The sequence below is a fragment of the Macaca fascicularis genome, chromosome 5 (assembly GCF_037993035.2).
Source record: "Macaca fascicularis isolate 582-1 chromosome 5, T2T-MFA8v1.1".
Classification (NCBI taxonomy): Eukaryota; Metazoa; Chordata; class Mammalia; order Primates; family Cercopithecidae; genus Macaca; species Macaca fascicularis.
Window position 1 is genome coordinate 21557612 of NC_088379.1, and position 17637 is coordinate 21575248.

Here is a 17637-nt window from a genome sequence, read left to right on the forward strand (position 1 = left end):
ACACTTGCTCTTGTACATTAATAATTGTTATTTTACTCCCAAAAAATTACAGGTTGAGTATCCCTAACCCAAGAATCCTAAATCCAAAATGTTCCAAAATCTAAAACTTTTTAAGAAAATGCTCCTTGGAGGATTTCAGATTTTTGAATTAGGAATGGTGAACTGGTAAGTCTAATGCAAATATTCCAAAATCGGAAAAAATCCGAAATCCAAAACATTTTTGGTCCCAAGCATTTCAGATAAGAGATAAGACTTAACTTGTAATAAGCGCTAACAATGGCAAATAACAGAAAACAACACTAGACTGACTGGCATTAAAACTGAAAAGACATTCTTTGTGTCGATACTGTCACTTGCAATGACAAAAATGAAATTATCATGATTAATTCTAAATTCAAATAGAGTCTAACAATTACAACATGTAGTGGGAAACAGTGCTAGATTGCAAAGTAGGAAAATGTTCTTTCACTACTCACTGTGTATCCTTCAGCAAACAAAATCACTCCTTCTGGGCAGAGGGAATCTGACCATATAAACAGTCTCTCCAAGTTTTAAGGTCAAAGATTAGCTGAACTGATTGACTTATAAAGTTGATTTAAAATTCCTATATACCAAATTCAATCCCATATATTTCACTTGGTAGTAACTTAATTTCCCTTTAAAATCAGAATTAGAACACGTATCATCTCATATAATCAAAGGAAGCAAATTATGTTAAAAATTAAAAAAAAAAAAAACACTTCATTTGAGCTTAATTATTCATAGGAAAAATTTAGAATTGTGTTTATGCATAAAGTTAACAACTGCCATACCATTAAAACTGCATAGTTACTAAGGGAGTAGCACTGAATTGTAGTGATATTTTCATCTGAATAGAGTATATGGCACCCATCTGACTTCCAGCCTCCTTGTCCGTTCAGCAAATCAAAATCCCACCGGGCTGCAACAGCATCTGCTCCATGTGCAATTCGACGCAGCGTCACATTAACAGGGATGTGGTGGGTATCTACATTCACACCATCTGGAGAAAATGGAAAATAAAAGTATTTCTGAAACAAACTTCATAAACAATTATAAATGTCAACTTAAACAGTAATGGGTACTCCGCAAGATCTTTTTTCGCTAGTGACTCATTAAAACGAGAAAACACTAAAATAAGCATTTTTAGGAACAGTCAACTGTAAGGCCTTATTGTCCACTGACTACAGGAGAACATATGCCACATACAAACCTATTTTGGTGAGAATCACAGGGGTAACTACAGTGCGTCGTTTTCCGTCATCAGCCAAATTTGTTGAATTTCCAGTGGCTGGAAAAAGCTTTCCATTGCGGAATGCAATGAGTTGAAGCTTGTAAAGAGAGTCATCAGTTGGTCTGAGTTCTCTTTTTTGCTTTGGTGAGAAAAGGGAAGGAGGAAGCTGAATAGAAGCCTCCACAATAGTATTCTGAAAAAAACAAAATATATATATATATAAAAGCTCACTATATTAGTACATATAAACCAGAAAAAATATGTCAGATAGTTACAAAAGTGGTCTAATTAGGTTGGCTTCATTTTTTTAATTGTATATACAAAATTTAATAGTTAAAAAAATCATCAGTCAAGTGAAATGTCAACACCACATAACAACATAGATTAAAAGAAGTATAAAATAGAAATGCAAACTCTAAAGAGTTAAATAAGTAAACAAGAAAAGTGTTTCAAATTACAATGTTAATTTTCCCATGATATTATATGTTGAAGTAGATGGCATTAAACAGATCAAGATCTCGATCACGCTGTATCAATTTTATAATGATAAAATATGATAAAGAAGCACAAATGTAGCATATCACAAATGTGAGTATAATTAATTTGGGCTTATGGAACTTTAAGGTGATTTATGATTAATTCAAACTATCATACAACAAAAGAATGAAATTATACAAACATAATAGAGGTTTAGATTCAGTACACTTAGCAGAAATTTCCTTGAGACTAGGAAACACATTTAGAAAAAAAAAATAATAACACATAGGAACAACTGAAAATGCTGATGACTGAATGTTTTTCAGTTTCTTTATTGAAGATTTTTAAATAATAAATTATTCAGCATTCAGTAAAAAAAATCTATATACCAAAGAAGTGAACAATTAACCATCTAAAAACATTCCATAGTTGAAGAATTTATTACACAACCTTTCTCTTGGCCTCTAACCTCTCTTCTTCCAATTCCATATTCACCAGAATTTCCCCTTAAGAAACAAATCATGTTATTCCAGTTTAAATAACACCTTAGTTCTGCAATGTTTAAATAATACTAAGCCCAAATCCTAAGTTTACCATATAATTTGACGAAAATCTATTGCTCAGATGTATCCCCTGAATACTCCTATAGCACAACCTAAAATACAGCTAAACTGGGTTATCAATTTAAGTTATCCTATATTCTTTTTATGCCACCATGCTCGCTGCACAGGCCAGCATCTGTACCTGAAATGCTCCGCTATTCTTTTGTCTCGCAAACTTTTAAATTGGAGTAATGGAAAGTGGATTAGAATGAAAAAGGTTGGCAGCCAGGGGAAGACTTTATACAGAGTCCTTGAAATAAGGCTTTTTTGGACAGTTAATTACATGTCCTCAGTATACTGCGTCTCCAGATTAGCTGCTCCCTCTTCTAGATTCACACAATACTCTGCACACGTTAGTCATAACGCACACTTGGAGCTCCATGGTGTGGCTCACTGTCTGCTCCTCGAACTAGAGTATGAGGATTTGGGGTACAGTCAATCTCATTCACTTTTTGAAACCTTTTGTTAACAGTTCCTAGCACTTGCATTTGATCAAAATAGCTGTTTATGAAATGAACAATGTCTGTATGACACGTTTATTTTAAAAACAATTCTACTTAACCAAATGATTGACTTTAGAATTAACAATGTTAGATCACAGCAGATACCCATAAATATCTTTTCAATGTATTTTAGAAGTTAGAATATTACTTTTAAATTGAAGATGCCAAGAAAATATTTAGTAGAAATGTTTGAGAAAATGCATGAAAAGGTTCCCACTATTCTCACTCACAAATATAATCTAAAGTGAAAAAAAGTTTATTATAAATTTATTCACTAATCTAGATTTCTATTAAGTACACAGATTTCTCCTAAGTACATAATGACACAGGCAGAGAGAAAATAGATTAGTTAAAAGTTCAAAGTCCTGATAAAGTATTACATAATGCACATTTATTAAAATTCAAATACTATAAAATTCATAAAATAATATTGTTATACACACAAAATGACTTGAAAACAAAGTGTAGCTCTTTGGGGAAGTATTAGTAATGATAAATAAAATTGATTTAAAAGAAGTCATTTAAATTTTTTAAAAGGAAGTCGAAATAGGGAATAACATCTATGCTTTCTAGAAGTTAAAAAAGGTCTCCTACACAAGTTTAAATCTGTAAAACCAATTAAAAAAAAACCATGTACAGAAAAATACAAGGAGTATGGACATATTACTGGGTGACCAGAGCTATATACTCATGGTTGTTACATATTTAAGGCTTCTAAAATATCCTTCCAAGTCCAATACAAACATTACTAAATAACTACAGGTTCCCTGGGATGTAGAGAGGTAGCCTAGGGGTGCCGATAAGGCAAACTTCAGCCGTATCAATAATGTTTAGATTTTTATAGTAACAATGGAATTAATACTTGTGTATTTAATTTCTTTAAAAGAAATGTTGATCAGTATTTACAGAAAGGTTGTAAATCTATTAGTCACTGCAAAACACTTACTTAATTTGGTGCATTTATCATGATTATACCTTCTTCCACCTGGCCTGAGGGTGGCGAGCACAAAGTTTGTAAGTTCATTTAACCATATATTTATTTTTAAATGTATGGATTACAGCAAGGGAAACAGAGAACAAACACACAAACAAGAGGTAATAAAGTAGAAAAATCCCTCTTAAGATCCTTTGGGAAAAACAAGTTTTCGGTTTCCAATATTTATTATTGAAAAATCATATACCATGGAGAGAACATGGGATCTGAAAGAAGAAAGGATTTGGGTTCCAGCCTCACCATTTAGCAGCTGGTTAACACTGCACAATTTTGTTTAACCTGAGTCTGTAAAACACAGCTAATGATCTTTCTAACAAATGGTTGTGAAGACCAGATGGGATCATGGCCATGACAAGCACAAAAGGCTAGGGAACTCTAGGGAGCTGTCGGTGGTATATTTTTACCACTGTTACTGCAGCACCGTGGAAGATGGTTATCTGGGGACTGGGGGAGAGGAAATGCCTTGACTAAATTGCCAAGAATAATCTAGAACGTCATGTTTTGACTTCTACCATGCAGTTTCAGGGTTCATTTTAACACTAAAAACTGATGAAATATGAACACACATGAAATGACTGTTACCACACAGCTGCTTTTCTTTTTTTTTTATTTTTTGCTAAATTTATTTATTTTACTATTTACAATGACATTAAGCTAAAAGGAAAATGATAAGCGTAATGGAGGTTAATTCAAATCCTTTTCACTAGATTTTAACATCTTTCCTTATCAAAAAATCTGGACTTCCTCCACTATGTAGTTGATAAAATTTTCAGAAATCTTTATGGATTAAAATCTACAGAATTCTAACATGAAAATCAGAATGAGCCAAAGAAACATCTGATTCAAAACAATAAAATACTAATTTATTTACGTTTTCTTGACCACTTACTTGACTTTAAACAGACAGATACTATAACATAGCCTAATAACTTTCTTGTGTATAATTATTAACTGCATACCACCTTTTGATTTTCTCACTGCTGAAGATTAACAGCAATTACATTTGACTTTAGAATTAATTTTTTTAACTGACTTTCTTTGCTAATTAAGTTTGGCTGTTAATTTTATTCGACATTTATTGAATGTTTCGTTATTCTGGGCTTGGAACTATGCAGAGCCTGAAGACATACAATGTAATAAATAAGCTGTGGTCCCTGTCCCCCAAAATTCATAGTCTAACAAAGGAGAGGTAACAACAGCAACAAAACAATAAGAGCTAATACTTACTGAGTGCTTACTCTGTGCCAGGCACTGCGGTGAATGTCTACTTATCTACCTCATTTAACCCTCTCAACAACCCTTCGAATTAAGTACCATTTCATGATCTGCATAACAGCCGAGAAACTGACATTCAGAAAGGTTAAGGTAGTTGCCCATGTTTGCACAGCTGTTAAGTTGGGGAGAGAACCTGAACCCAGACTGTCTGGCTGCAGAGAGACCACAATCTTAGTCATCGTATCATATGGTCTCTCACTGCAGCTCGCTCCACCACTGTATCACCGTATAATTATTCTGAAGAATGAACATAGCACAATGGCATTAACAGGCAATGGTTAATTCTGTCTGAAGAAGAGAAGGAAGAATCCAAAGGCAGTTTTAGAGGGAGAGTAGCAGGAATTTCACCAAGCGGGGACGGATTGGAAAAGAGCAAAAATGAAGGCACGAAGCAGGAAGATGCATAATGACTAGCCTGAAAAATTCAAGAGACTTCAGCTGGACTGAAGCTCTAGATGTCTGGGATGTGTAAAGAAAAACTGATTTCTAAATTCTAATCAGGTAAAGTATAAAGAACTAATTATTTCTCCTTTTTGGCTACAATACAGCTGAACTCAAAACACCAGCTAATTTCCAAAGCCCTTAGTAAAAGTAAAGTAGTTTACAGAAAACAGATACCATTTTGTGATGCTAACATATCTGAATTACGGTAACCACAGTGAAAGGAAACATTTCATTGAGAAAAAAAATTAGAAGAGATTTGATTGATGCTGTCAGTAAGACGCAAGTTGGCAACTCTGTCACCAACTAGTGACCAACTGAAGCCAGGTAAGAAGTCACTGATGACTCCAGCACTAGGCCCACCCTCAGGCAACCAATAAACCCATCTTGGTTCCCAGGCTCCCACCTGCAACAGGTAATGAGAGATGAACAAGGCATTATGGGAAAAACGAGGAAGAAAAATAAAGGAGACAAGGGTGGGTGGGAGTGGAGAACTGGATGAGATTAGGCAAAATTTCTTGGAGTGACATTTCTGCTGGGTGTTATCACCAAGGAGCTGGGAAGGGAGGGGAGGAGTAGGGATTGAGTAGAAGAATTAGCACAAGCCTGCTTGTGAATGACCAGGTGGTAGGGAGAGGAACCAAGGAAAGTTTGCTGTTGCTGGATAAAAGGGAGAGGTGGGAAGTACTGTGGGGAGAGAGGGAAGATGTCAAATGATAAAGCTACTCAACAGCCTCTGGAGAGACATGAGACATTTAGGAAGGGGTGTACAAGGTCAATTTCCATTTGGGGAGGATCCAGGTAGAATGCTCACAACAACCTGAAATGGCACAGGCACTGACAATCAGAACAGCCTGCACAGAAGGGAAGGCTCCCAGAGGCCTCCTGTTCTGCAGGCATCAGGCCTTCAGGTGTGAAATGGTGAAAAGAGAGGTCTGGGTGTTGGTCTCAACAGAAGGACCAGGAGGGCTGAGGAAGCACTCAGCTATTTGCTAAATAGTAAGGAAGTATTTCAATATTTTACTAAGTGGCATTGTTGTACTGAAACATGTTAGCCAAATGTCAGCCCTAGGCAGACCAATCTGAGAGAGAAAGGTGAATTTTTAAGGGACAGCCTAGAGACAGAGACTAACCAGGAAGTTACCATGGTGTGGGCAATACAGGATGGAAGTCTGAAGCAGTCTGAGGAGGGAGTATAGCGGGAAGGACGGAGATTCTGAAATATGCAGGAAGCAAATCAAGGAGGCACCTACTGCTAAGTAATGACTGCCTCTTTATGGGTTTAACTTCACATAGCAGCACATGCTCCCCATTTAAAGGCAGTGCAATCAGTTTTTGGATGTTCAGGTTTTCTAGTTAGTATATTCAAGGGATTAAAAAAAAAAAAAAAAAAGGATGCAAAGAAAAACCAAACATTGCCGTAGTATAAAATGTAAAATGTAAAGAGAGTTTTCTGTTCAAGTGCTAAAGCTTAAGCACGTTTTATGCCGTTAATATTAGAATTTTTAACTAATTTTGTGTCATGAGGGATGTGTTCCTTTTTTATTCAGTTTAATCGTGTCCACCTATGAAGCATGAATAATAGTGTCATGTGTCCTTGCTCTCTGGTTACAGGATGATCTTAAAAGCCGAGACGGGCGGATCACGAGGTCAGGAGATCGCGACCATCCTGGCTAACACGGTGAAATCCCGTCTCTACTAAAAATACAAAAAATTAGCCGGGCGCGGTGGCGGGCGCCTGTAGTCCCAGCTACTCGGAGGCTGAGGCAGGCGAATGGCGTGAACCCGGGAGGCGGAGCTTGCAGTGAGCTGAGATCCGGTCACTGCACTCCAGCCTGGGCGGCAGAGCGAGACTCCGTCTCAAAAAAAAAAAAAAAAAGGATAGAATAGCATGAAATTGACAAATCTGAGTGTCCATCTAAAGCTTTCTACTTTAGCAAGTAGAAACTCTCCTTACCCAGAGGGATACGTTGTGAAATTGATGCAATGTAGGGTTTCATCATTTTTAATCCCTTTCTACCAACTGTGATCATCTAAGACAGAAGTGTTCATCAATTTTAAGTTTTCCTCAAAAAACACACCTTTCTCTCATGGGCTTCTCTGTGTTGCTGTTTCTAGGCTTTCATAGTATGTTTGTGGTTTTTGTTTTGTTTTGTTTTTCCTAATATAAGACACAATAAGGAAAGCTGAGCAGGTCCAAAGGAGTGTGGCACAGTGCATCAAATACTCCCTTAGCACCAATATTAACAGGCAAATCTTGCCAATTTTCTTCTGAGTATAGGGTATCAAGTAAATATATTATTATCAGACATTTTGACCTAGTTGAGATTTTCTTGGGCAGTTGGGATTTTCTAAATTTAGCAAATTGGCTCTCTTTAATGGTGGTCACCAAGAAAAAGTATAGAAAAATACACTAATTCGTTCATTCATTCAATATTTATTGAGTGCTCACACTAAACCGGAACACCTGACACCTGTTGGATCAGTTATTATGCAGCCATTAAAATGACCGGAATATTGTTTGTGATATTATTCAGGGACAAGACAGAAATAAGGTACTGTGAGACTGAAAACCCCAGAGAATACAATTACACATGCTCACAGAAAGGTAAGTGAAAAAAATTAAGTTCCATTAGGATGCTGGAGTTGTGCCTCCTCTATTTGCTTCAATATGGTGTAGTCAAATATATCTAAACCCCCAATTTTAAAAATCAGCAAAAATGCTTTCATTTTGCTTGCTTCAATGAAACTTCTTTTTAAAGATATATGACATATTTGTATTTTCTGCCAAAAACTTTTGATATACAGCTTGCTTGATTAAACGCCTGGCCTCGGGGTTGACTTCTCCACTAGGCTTGGCAGGCACAGGGCCAAAGGTTCATGATACTTTTAGGGGCCCATGAAAACATATTGTTGTCTTAAAATCAGGAGCGAAAAAAAATAAAACTTATAAGTTGAATAAAATATTTTAATATGTAATAGGATATCTGCATTTATACCACTGCAGTTACAAAATGTAATTTTTGATATTTTTATGGAGGGAGAGGGAATCAAAGGCCAAAACGCCTACGCCCATGGAAGTCGTAATGCAGTTCTTCCTGGTTAGAGTTTTCTTTAAAATAATAGAAAAAGCAATAATACCTACCTCCCTGCAAAAAAATCTTCTAATAAGGTTATTTTGCAAAGCAGAACATTCGGAGCACTGTACTTTAACTGTAAATAGTCTTAAATGATTGCAGAAGGTAACATACCTTTAGTGCCAGACTCGAAAATGTATTTGAAACATTGCACTTAAAGCTCAGCTGCTTATCCAGGTTTCCGTCTGGATCCCGCCTCCCATAATCCGAAAGTCCTGTACGATCAGAGGCTGCCACTTTCTGGAACACGGTACAGGTCATCCCCGTGAAGCCAGTAGCCTTGATGACATAAGCTTCCAGAGCAATATTGGGTGAATACTTCAAAAGTCAATCAAACAGGAGTTATGAATGATTTATAGCACAAAGGAAAAGCACTTTCAAAGACTTTTCAAACACAAAACACTATGCATTAGCCAAACCAGAAAGCCCAGGTTCTTCCTAAACAAAATCACTGTGTAGGTAACTGGCAGGAAAAAAAAAAAAAAAAAGACCTTGGAATGAAAAGGATGTCCTAAAATGAAAAGGAGACCAAACAAGAGGAAAAGAAGTCATGAAGTACGGAAGATCAGGTCTAAGAAGTCAATTAAAAATAATTTAAGGAGCACTTTGAAGGAAACGACAAGCTAAAAATGGAAGCATCCTGAAAAAAAAAAAATGCAGCTAGAGAAATCAGTGGACCCTCTAAATGCTCATCTTACAGGAAGGATGAGAGCTAAATATTAGAGATTGGGGAAAGCACTCGACACATCTGGCCATATTCACTTTTTCCTTTTACAGGAAGATCATTAACTCTTTGCATTAAGTTTCACCGATAAAAGCTTTACACAGACTCTCTCCAAAGCTGTTTCTTCAGAAAAGGAAGAGAGATCTGTTAGTTTAAATAGTAGGAAATGAACAGATTTAAAAAGCAAATTAGCCTTGTCAACATGGTGAAACTCCATCTCTACTAAAAATACAAAAAATTAGCTGGGCGTAGTGACACATGCCTGTAGTTCTAGCTACTCAGGAGGCTGCGGGAAGAGAATTGCTTGAACTTGGGAGGCAGAGTTTGCAGTTAGCCGAGATTGTGCCACTGCGCTCCAGCCTGGACAGCAGAGCAAGACTCAGTCTCCAAAAAAAAAAGCAAATTAGGTCGGAAAAATCATCTGAAAAATATGGCACCTAACCTAGAGTTGTAAAGGAATTCAGGAATAAGAATGAACCAAGGGGAACCACCAAAACATACGACCTGTCGATACAGACAGCCACCAGGCCCACTCGCCGGAGGACAGAGTGGGCGTGAGAAGTGACAAGGAGCCACACCTTCACATCCAGCAGGGTGACAGGATTCAGTGATTTAGTGTAAATTCTAAGGACAACATGGCATCTCCCTCCTTTAAGGATGATTAAGTATGTGCCTATCCCACAGGCAAGGCACCATTCTAAGTACCACATATAGATGTCTTTTTCTTTAAAGCATGAAACTTTGGTGCACGATGCTTACAATCTATTAATTGTAATCTAATAATAATCTATAAATTTAAAAATATAAAAAATAAAGTAGAATTTGGAAAGTCCTATGCATGTGACAGAAAATAATTAGTGGTTCCCAAACTTTTCAAGCATAAAGAATCTTTGTATTAGTTTTTGCCTCACAATGTAAACACAGTGAAAAGTCTTAATTCAACTTATTTGTTAATCATGTGTATTCCAATTTTTTACTAGTCAAAGACACATGTAAACCACCACCAGACCTTCTGACAAGCAGCAGTCATCATGCCCAACACATGAAACCTTGGTTGAAAGAAAGAAATCTGTCATTTTGAGGCACCTGTGAAGCCGTATCATTTTACTTATTATAAGTAGATGTATCATCTCCTGGAACTTTGTTTACACGTTGAGATGGTATGCAAATTCCTACCATGACCTTTATTGTACCCTTGGGTTCCCAGAAAAACTAATGCAGTTCAGAGAAAGGGGGGGAAGTTCTTCCAGCTGATTAATAAGGATGGTTAAAGGATGAGATTTAAAATGGATCTAAATGGCCGAGGTGGACATAAATATGACAAGCTAGTCTCAACTGAGGTCATGAATCTGAGAGGGAAACTCCACTGATTTACGTTACAAAAACAGTGACCCAGCCGGGCGCGGTGGCTCACACCTGTAATCCCAGCATTTCCGGGAGGCCGAGGCGGGTGGATAGCTTGACGTCAGGAGTTCAAGATCAGCCTGGCCAACATAATGAAACCCCGTCTCTACTAAAAATACAAAAATTAGCCAGACATAGTGGTGCTCGCCTGTAATCCCAGCTATTTGGGAGACTGAGGCATGATAACTGCTTGAACATGGGAGGCAGAGGCTGCACTGAGCCAACATCCCACCACTGCCCTCCAGCCCGGGTGACAGAGCAAGGCTCCATCACCAAAAATAAAAATATTTAAAAAAAAAAAAAAAAAAAAAGCAATAAAAAACAAAGACAGTAGCCATGCTGAGGCTCCATTTTATTTATTATTCAGAAAAAATAACTAAACTTAATTGAGCAAAGGGAGCAATAAAACATGGTAACATCAAAAAAAGGTCTCAGAAATCAACAGGAAAATAAGTAATCTTGAACTGTGTAAAATCACAGGAGGAAGTGTAGAATATTCTACACTACGTCAGCCCACTAAAATAATTAGGAAATGAAAATCAAGGACCAGATCAAAGGGAATATCACATTATTTACTGTATTCACCACCTTTTTAGGACGAAAAAGTAAGTAGTATATAAAGAAATTTACAACAGTTCAATTTAGCATAAGTAATGCTTAATACTATGTAACTGAGTGATCATTATTTATTAATAACTCATTACCCCAAGAGTGGGATTGACTGAAAATGCCAATAGCTTCACAAATGTTGGAGGGCATCCCAGTTCTCTTCTGAGATTGAAACCTGGGCAAACAATCAGACATTCTCTCAAAATATCCTTCAGGGCCCAGAACAGAGTATTAGCTCAGATGGACCATGGGTACATGCCAGCAGGGCAATACAATAGTGTTCTTATTTTCTATTGCAGAAACAGTTTCAGTGGATTAGATGGTGATAAACATTCAAATTACAGATTAAGAAAGTATTTTCCAGTTCCCAAGAAAACATTACTCGAAAACAAAATTAACTCATAAAATGTTTTAGGGAAGAAATTCTGTATAATCAGCAGTGAGAGAAGATATTCACCCCATAATAGAGAAGAGACCCATCTCTTTCGGGTGAGAGCTGTGTGAAATGCACTATTTCCTCAGGAGTCTATGATAATGTTACACTTACTGTTGAATAAACATGAGCTCCACCGGCTAGCCGGTAGGTCGCAATGCGCTGGAGACACTGCACAATCCTACTGCAGGCTTTAGCTTCCCTCTGCGCCAGCCACAGGACACGCTCATCAGCCAACATGATGTTACTTGCAATGTCAACCATCACGTCACCTAGCTAACAGGGGTTCACAAGAAAAAAGAAAGATCTTTAAAACCACCATGAACTATTTCGTAGAATCAAAATCCTAATGAGACAGTGAGACTGGCCTTCAGACTCAAATTCCACATGAGAACCCAATAGGCACTTTACTTGTTTCTCATGAAAACATCTTCAGATATGAACAGTTCATTCAAGTATAGCCATTTAGTAATACTTAGCGCAAAAGAGCATAGGAAGTGGCCACCACATCACTGGTGGAAAGACTGCCAGGTGATATCTCGAATGGAGGAAAAGAAAGGCAATTAGATTAAAGGGAAGGAAAGGAAGTCACAGAATACCAGAATAAAAAGATCTTGACTGTTCATCTAGAAAACCATTTATAAACACTTCCTTTTCGTGCATGCATTAGCTTAAATCAAACTATTATTATTAAGAAATACACACTGCCAGCCAGGTGTAGTGGCTCACACCTGTAATCCCAGCACTTTGGGAGGCCGAAGCGGGCGGATCATTTTAGGTCAAGAGTTCGAGATCATCCTAACCAACATGGTGAAACCCCATCTCTACCAAAAATACAAAAAAAATTAGCTGGGCATGGTGGCCCATGCCTGTAGTCTCAGCTACTCGGGAGGCTGAGGCAGAAGAATCGCTTGAAGCTGGGAGGCAGAGGTTGCAGTGAGCTGAGATCGTGCCACTATACTCTAGCCTAGGTGACAGAGTGAGAGAAAGAAAGCGAAGAAAGCAAAGAAAGCGAAGAAAGCGAAGAAAGCAAAGAAAGCAAAGAAAGCAAAGAAAGCAAAGAAAGCAAAGAAAGCAAAGAAAGGAAGAAAGGAAGAAAGAAAGAAAGAAAGAAAGAGAGAGAGAGAGAGAGAAAGAAAGAAAGAGAAAGAAAGAAAGACTGCCCACCTCTTTAGTCTGCACATGTTCAACATTCTAGGGATGTCCAGCTACTGCTACGTCCTTATATGTGTTGTATAATCTCACCCCCATCCCCTTGCACATGCAGTTTCCTACACCTTGAATGAACTGCGTCTTCCCTTTCTCCCAACTCAATGAATGCTTTTAAGATCCAATACAATAAAATAAATGCACTCTTCCACTGTTCGTTTTACTTGTTTCATTTATCAGACTTTTATTTGCTCACTTCGTAACTTACAAATGAAACACCTGTCAGGCAAAGCCACTGAAAAGTCAACTGACTATTGTTTACTATAACTTGTACGTCTCACCTGAGAGAAATAAATTGAACCGTCCAGGGCTAATGAGACATACTGGTGTCAAGAGGATTTTGTATTGAACAAAACGTTCACTAGAGGGAGATGTGCAGCAGAAAGAACAACAAAAACATTCCAGAGGTGGGATCACAGAATTTGCAAGCTGGCTGGGTCCCTAATCAAGAAGTAAGCATTAAAAGGCATTAAGCCCCAGTGCAAAGCCAGAAAGCCAGAGCTGTCTTAACAGATGTCTTTTGATCATCCCAGAAGATCTCCGTTGAAATTTCAATCCCATTTTGCATCCAATACACTTCACACGATGTATAATTATGGGGGCTGAATAGGGTTTGGAAGAACTTCAGTCCATCCCACCCTGGTTCACTTTACAAAAAAGTCAGGCCTTTGGAAATCCACCAGATCTCAATCCTGGAACCACGGGATGAGGCAACCACAGTAAAGACATAGATGAGAACAGGACTTCAAATGCTGACCATGAGTACCTAGCCTGAACACTTTACCTCTTGGTATCTCCGCTTCCTTTATTCATAAGTATGGATAATAATAGTCCTATCTTTCTGAATGTTGTGGAGATTAAGTTCCAATAATAAACACAAGGTTCCTAAAACTGTGCCTGGCACATGGCAAGCACTCAAAAAATGTTGGCGCTTTTACTGTTTTAATCCCGAAATTGGCCTCTCTTTTAAGATGATAGACTCTAGAAGTAGTAGGAGGGCTGTCTTTGTATGTCTGTGTTCACATAAAAACAGGACAAATGCATCCAACTAAACTGCCACTTGACCTTCTGTAAAGTACCACTTTCTCCCAGCTTGATCCTATTAAAATAAGTTTTCTGACTTTTTACTGCCCTTACCATAATGTATCACAACGTTTTCCTTATTTTACTTCCAATGTAAACATCCTGAGGGTAGAGAAAACAAAATGTCTTATATTTATATCCTTATTCACTAGTACAACAGCTGATGGAGAAGCCAACAGTTATCAATGTCCATGTATTCGGTATGTATCAATATTCATTTTAAACGTTCATGATTACTGTTCACTGGCTATTTATTGAGGGCCAATGTGAGCCAGACACTGTCTGAAGCAACAGGGATACAACAGCAAAAGAAAGAAACAAGTTCTATCTTCAACCTTACAGTCTGGTGAAGGAAATGCAAAACACGCATATAAATCCATTTTTAAAAAGTGATATAGACTGTGGTAACTGCTATGAAGGAAATGTGCAGAGGAATACAGGATATAGAGTAATGAAATTTAATCCAAACACCTATTTTAATGAACTAATACATTCTCAAGGGGTACTTCCCCCAAAACCGAAGATATTAACATGACAAACTGACAAATAATTAAGAAGAGCCTGTAATCAAGCTTTGCAGAATCCTCAGTTGGTTCATTTGATATGATTCATTGGAACATTAGCATCCTAGTGCATCTTCTTACTAACAAACAGGTACGGGGGTGAATGTCATTCTACTTCTGGAGTTATAAAGAAGGGTACTGACTCTTCCTATTCAGTTACTGAATCTGTCAATCTGCCGTTTATACAGATGCTAGACTAATAAGTCCAAAGTCTTAATGGAAATTCACAGTAGTTGGAATAACTTAGTTAAGATTTTGTCTATTATTCTGACTTACTGTCATTTGAAGATTTTACACAAAAATAAAAGAGGTAAAAGAGATAACATGGTGAAATACACTTTATGGCTATCATATATATTAATAAAATTCCCACTGGATGCAAAACTTTAAAATACATGAAAATATTGATTTTTATTCTAAGGCATCACTGAAATACAGGCAGTGTTTACAGATTAGCAAAGTTACAACTAAACTTACTAATACTTCCTTGAAGTTTTAAATGTAGGAATTTTATGGGGACCTGACATGAGATCTGATGAGTACATTATCTCTCTTGAAAAAGTCATCATTATTACATGATCAAAGAACTACTGCTATGTCCCGCTAGATAATGCCAGTAATACAGAAATTAACTTCTGTTAGTAAAAAAACAAATACCTCTAAAAAGGTACAGGGCTAACAACAGCAATTGCTTTAGTTGAGAACAAGCTATGTTTCTCATTATTTCACTCCAAATGGCTAAGAATGGAGGAAAGGGATTTGTTGCCAAAACATTCCCTAGAGCAGATAATCAGAAAATGTTATATGCTTCTGTAGCTTGGTTACAAAAGTAGCTCTGAATCTGTCCCAGTGGCAAAAAGTGACACAAAAGGGGTAACAAGGCATGAAAAATTACACTGGATTAAAAAAAGTATTCCTGAAATCTGACACACAAAGCTCATTTAAAAACTGCAACCAGTATAAGGAGAACGCATCAGATTTCTCCTTGGCCTCATTCCCTGAAGGCCACTCCAGCCGCAAAAGGGTCAGAAGGACTCCTCCACCTGCTCTTGCACCTGTCACACTAAAGTGGGAGGACCAACCAAAAACATGAGCGAATGGACTTTATCAAAGATAACATGCGGAAGAAACAAACACACATTAATGGCAATGAAAGTGCTCAATGTCAAATGTTGTAAGAGACAGGATATTTCAAGTTCTTAATATACAAATGGCTTGGAAGTTTTATCAAAATTAGGTCAAAAACACCTGTTAATTTAGTAAATTTCTGATGTTATATTAATATACAAGATAATACATAAACTAAACTTGATGACATTTAATGTATAGTCTTTAACACCGAAGACATAATATCTATGTGCCTTGGAGTTAAATACTCCTGGGTTGAGATCTCAAGTCTGTCACTTACAAGTTTAGAGGTCCCTGAGCAAATCAGCCTCTGTGAGACTCAGTTTACTCATTTGTAAAATGGGACCAAGAACTCTACAATGCTCAGAACATCTCATTCCATGGTAAAATAAGAAAAGAAAAAAAAAAAAAAAAAGCAAAAGACATATCTTCACATACCCAGCAAAAATATAAGCAATTCATGCAGTTTTTGAGAAAGGCCAAGTGACCTAGGCCCTCCCATATTTACATTTTCAATCACTGAGCAGCGAAGGAACACTTTTGTTCATTCTAATAACCAGAAAAGCAAGAATTAACAGACACATGCATAGGTGGAGCAATGGTTTTGGAGATGACAAACAGAGGAACCTACATCACCATCATTGCAGCAGCTGATCCTATTAAGCTCAAGCAGTCTTCACGATGTTCTCCTGGTTCCAAATTAAGGATACTATCGGGATCACACCTATTTCAAGGTATGGTATCACCCTGATTCATGATGGAACTGTTGTATTCTGAAAGTCAAGTTTTAAAAGTCACATCTGGCCTTACGTGCCACGGGATACCTCTGTAGGCTTCTCAGCAGGTTGCTTAGGTAAGCATTTGCTATTCAACAAGAGTCTGACTGTGATCATCATCAGGGTTATGGCAAAGGTTAAAGCTCTGATTTTACTGAGGTATAGGAGTAAAGAGAATGATGAGGATGAGGGTAACAGTGGAGGAACTGAAGAAATGGGCAGAAGCGGAAAAGAGGTCGAGAAGCATATTGCAAGGCAGGAGTTCTCAGATCTGTAATAATCATAATTCTTCAAGAGCGATGATGTGTCTACCATCAGGTCTCATGCTCGAGCCTCATAAAGTCCACACATTCAAAACTTAAAAAAAAAAAAACTGAACCATAAATTTAGTTGTAATTGTGCTAATCTGTAAATATCTCATATATTAAAAGATAAAATATCCCCAAATACTGATTCTACCCTAAGGTGTTACTGAAATATATGAGATTACAAACACGTATGTGCATTTCCTTTTCTGGAGAACTCCCCAGCAGAAAGTGAAAAATGCTGAAAGGAAAACAGTTATCTTTGTAAATGCATCACTAAGAAGTAGGAAAATGGAGCCTCCTCCAAAACCCAGTCGCCAAAGAACAGCAGAAATCCAAAGAGCTCTGAGGTTGAATTCTGATGACCACAAGGTATGTTTTGACTTCCACACAGAGCCTAGGCCATGCCAACACAGGGTACCAGAAGAAGACCCCCAGTTACAAAGCTAGAAAATCAAAGGACACCACCTGCAGCATCGGGTCTACCCAGCAACCACTCAGCTTCATGGAAGCAGAGAGCCAGGAAACGTGCCTGTCTTGACCTGGGCAAGAGATAGAAGGAGGTAAAAAAAAAATTATTCTCTGACAATTTGGAAACACAAGTTGACCTTGAAACGGGTCCTTTATACTACTTCTGTGTTCTTAAAAACCTCAATCTAAGAATTAAGTTTAAAGTGAGCCCCCCTACTCTGGCACTTGGCGGAAGCAAGCAAATATCACAG

The 17637-nt window shown here is 37.5% G+C and overlaps 1 protein-coding gene across 2 annotated transcripts in view; it reads right to left on the reverse strand.

Moving 5' to 3' along the window:
• The window catches only part of ADGRA3 (adhesion G protein-coupled receptor A3), a 130458-nt gene that overhangs the window by 24940 nt on the left and 87881 nt on the right, over window positions 1–17637 (reverse strand). For both annotated transcript variants that reach the window (XM_045392204.3, XM_005554582.5), the window contains 4 exons: window positions 11966–12127; window positions 8796–8999; window positions 1232–1445; window positions 813–1021 (listed from right to left, as the gene is read on the reverse strand). In XM_045392204.3, coding sequence (XP_045248139.2) covers window positions 813–1021; window positions 1232–1445; window positions 8796–8999; window positions 11966–12127 — 789 coding nt within the window. The remainder of the gene's footprint in view (window positions 1–812; window positions 1022–1231; window positions 1446–8795; window positions 9000–11965; window positions 12128–17637) is intronic.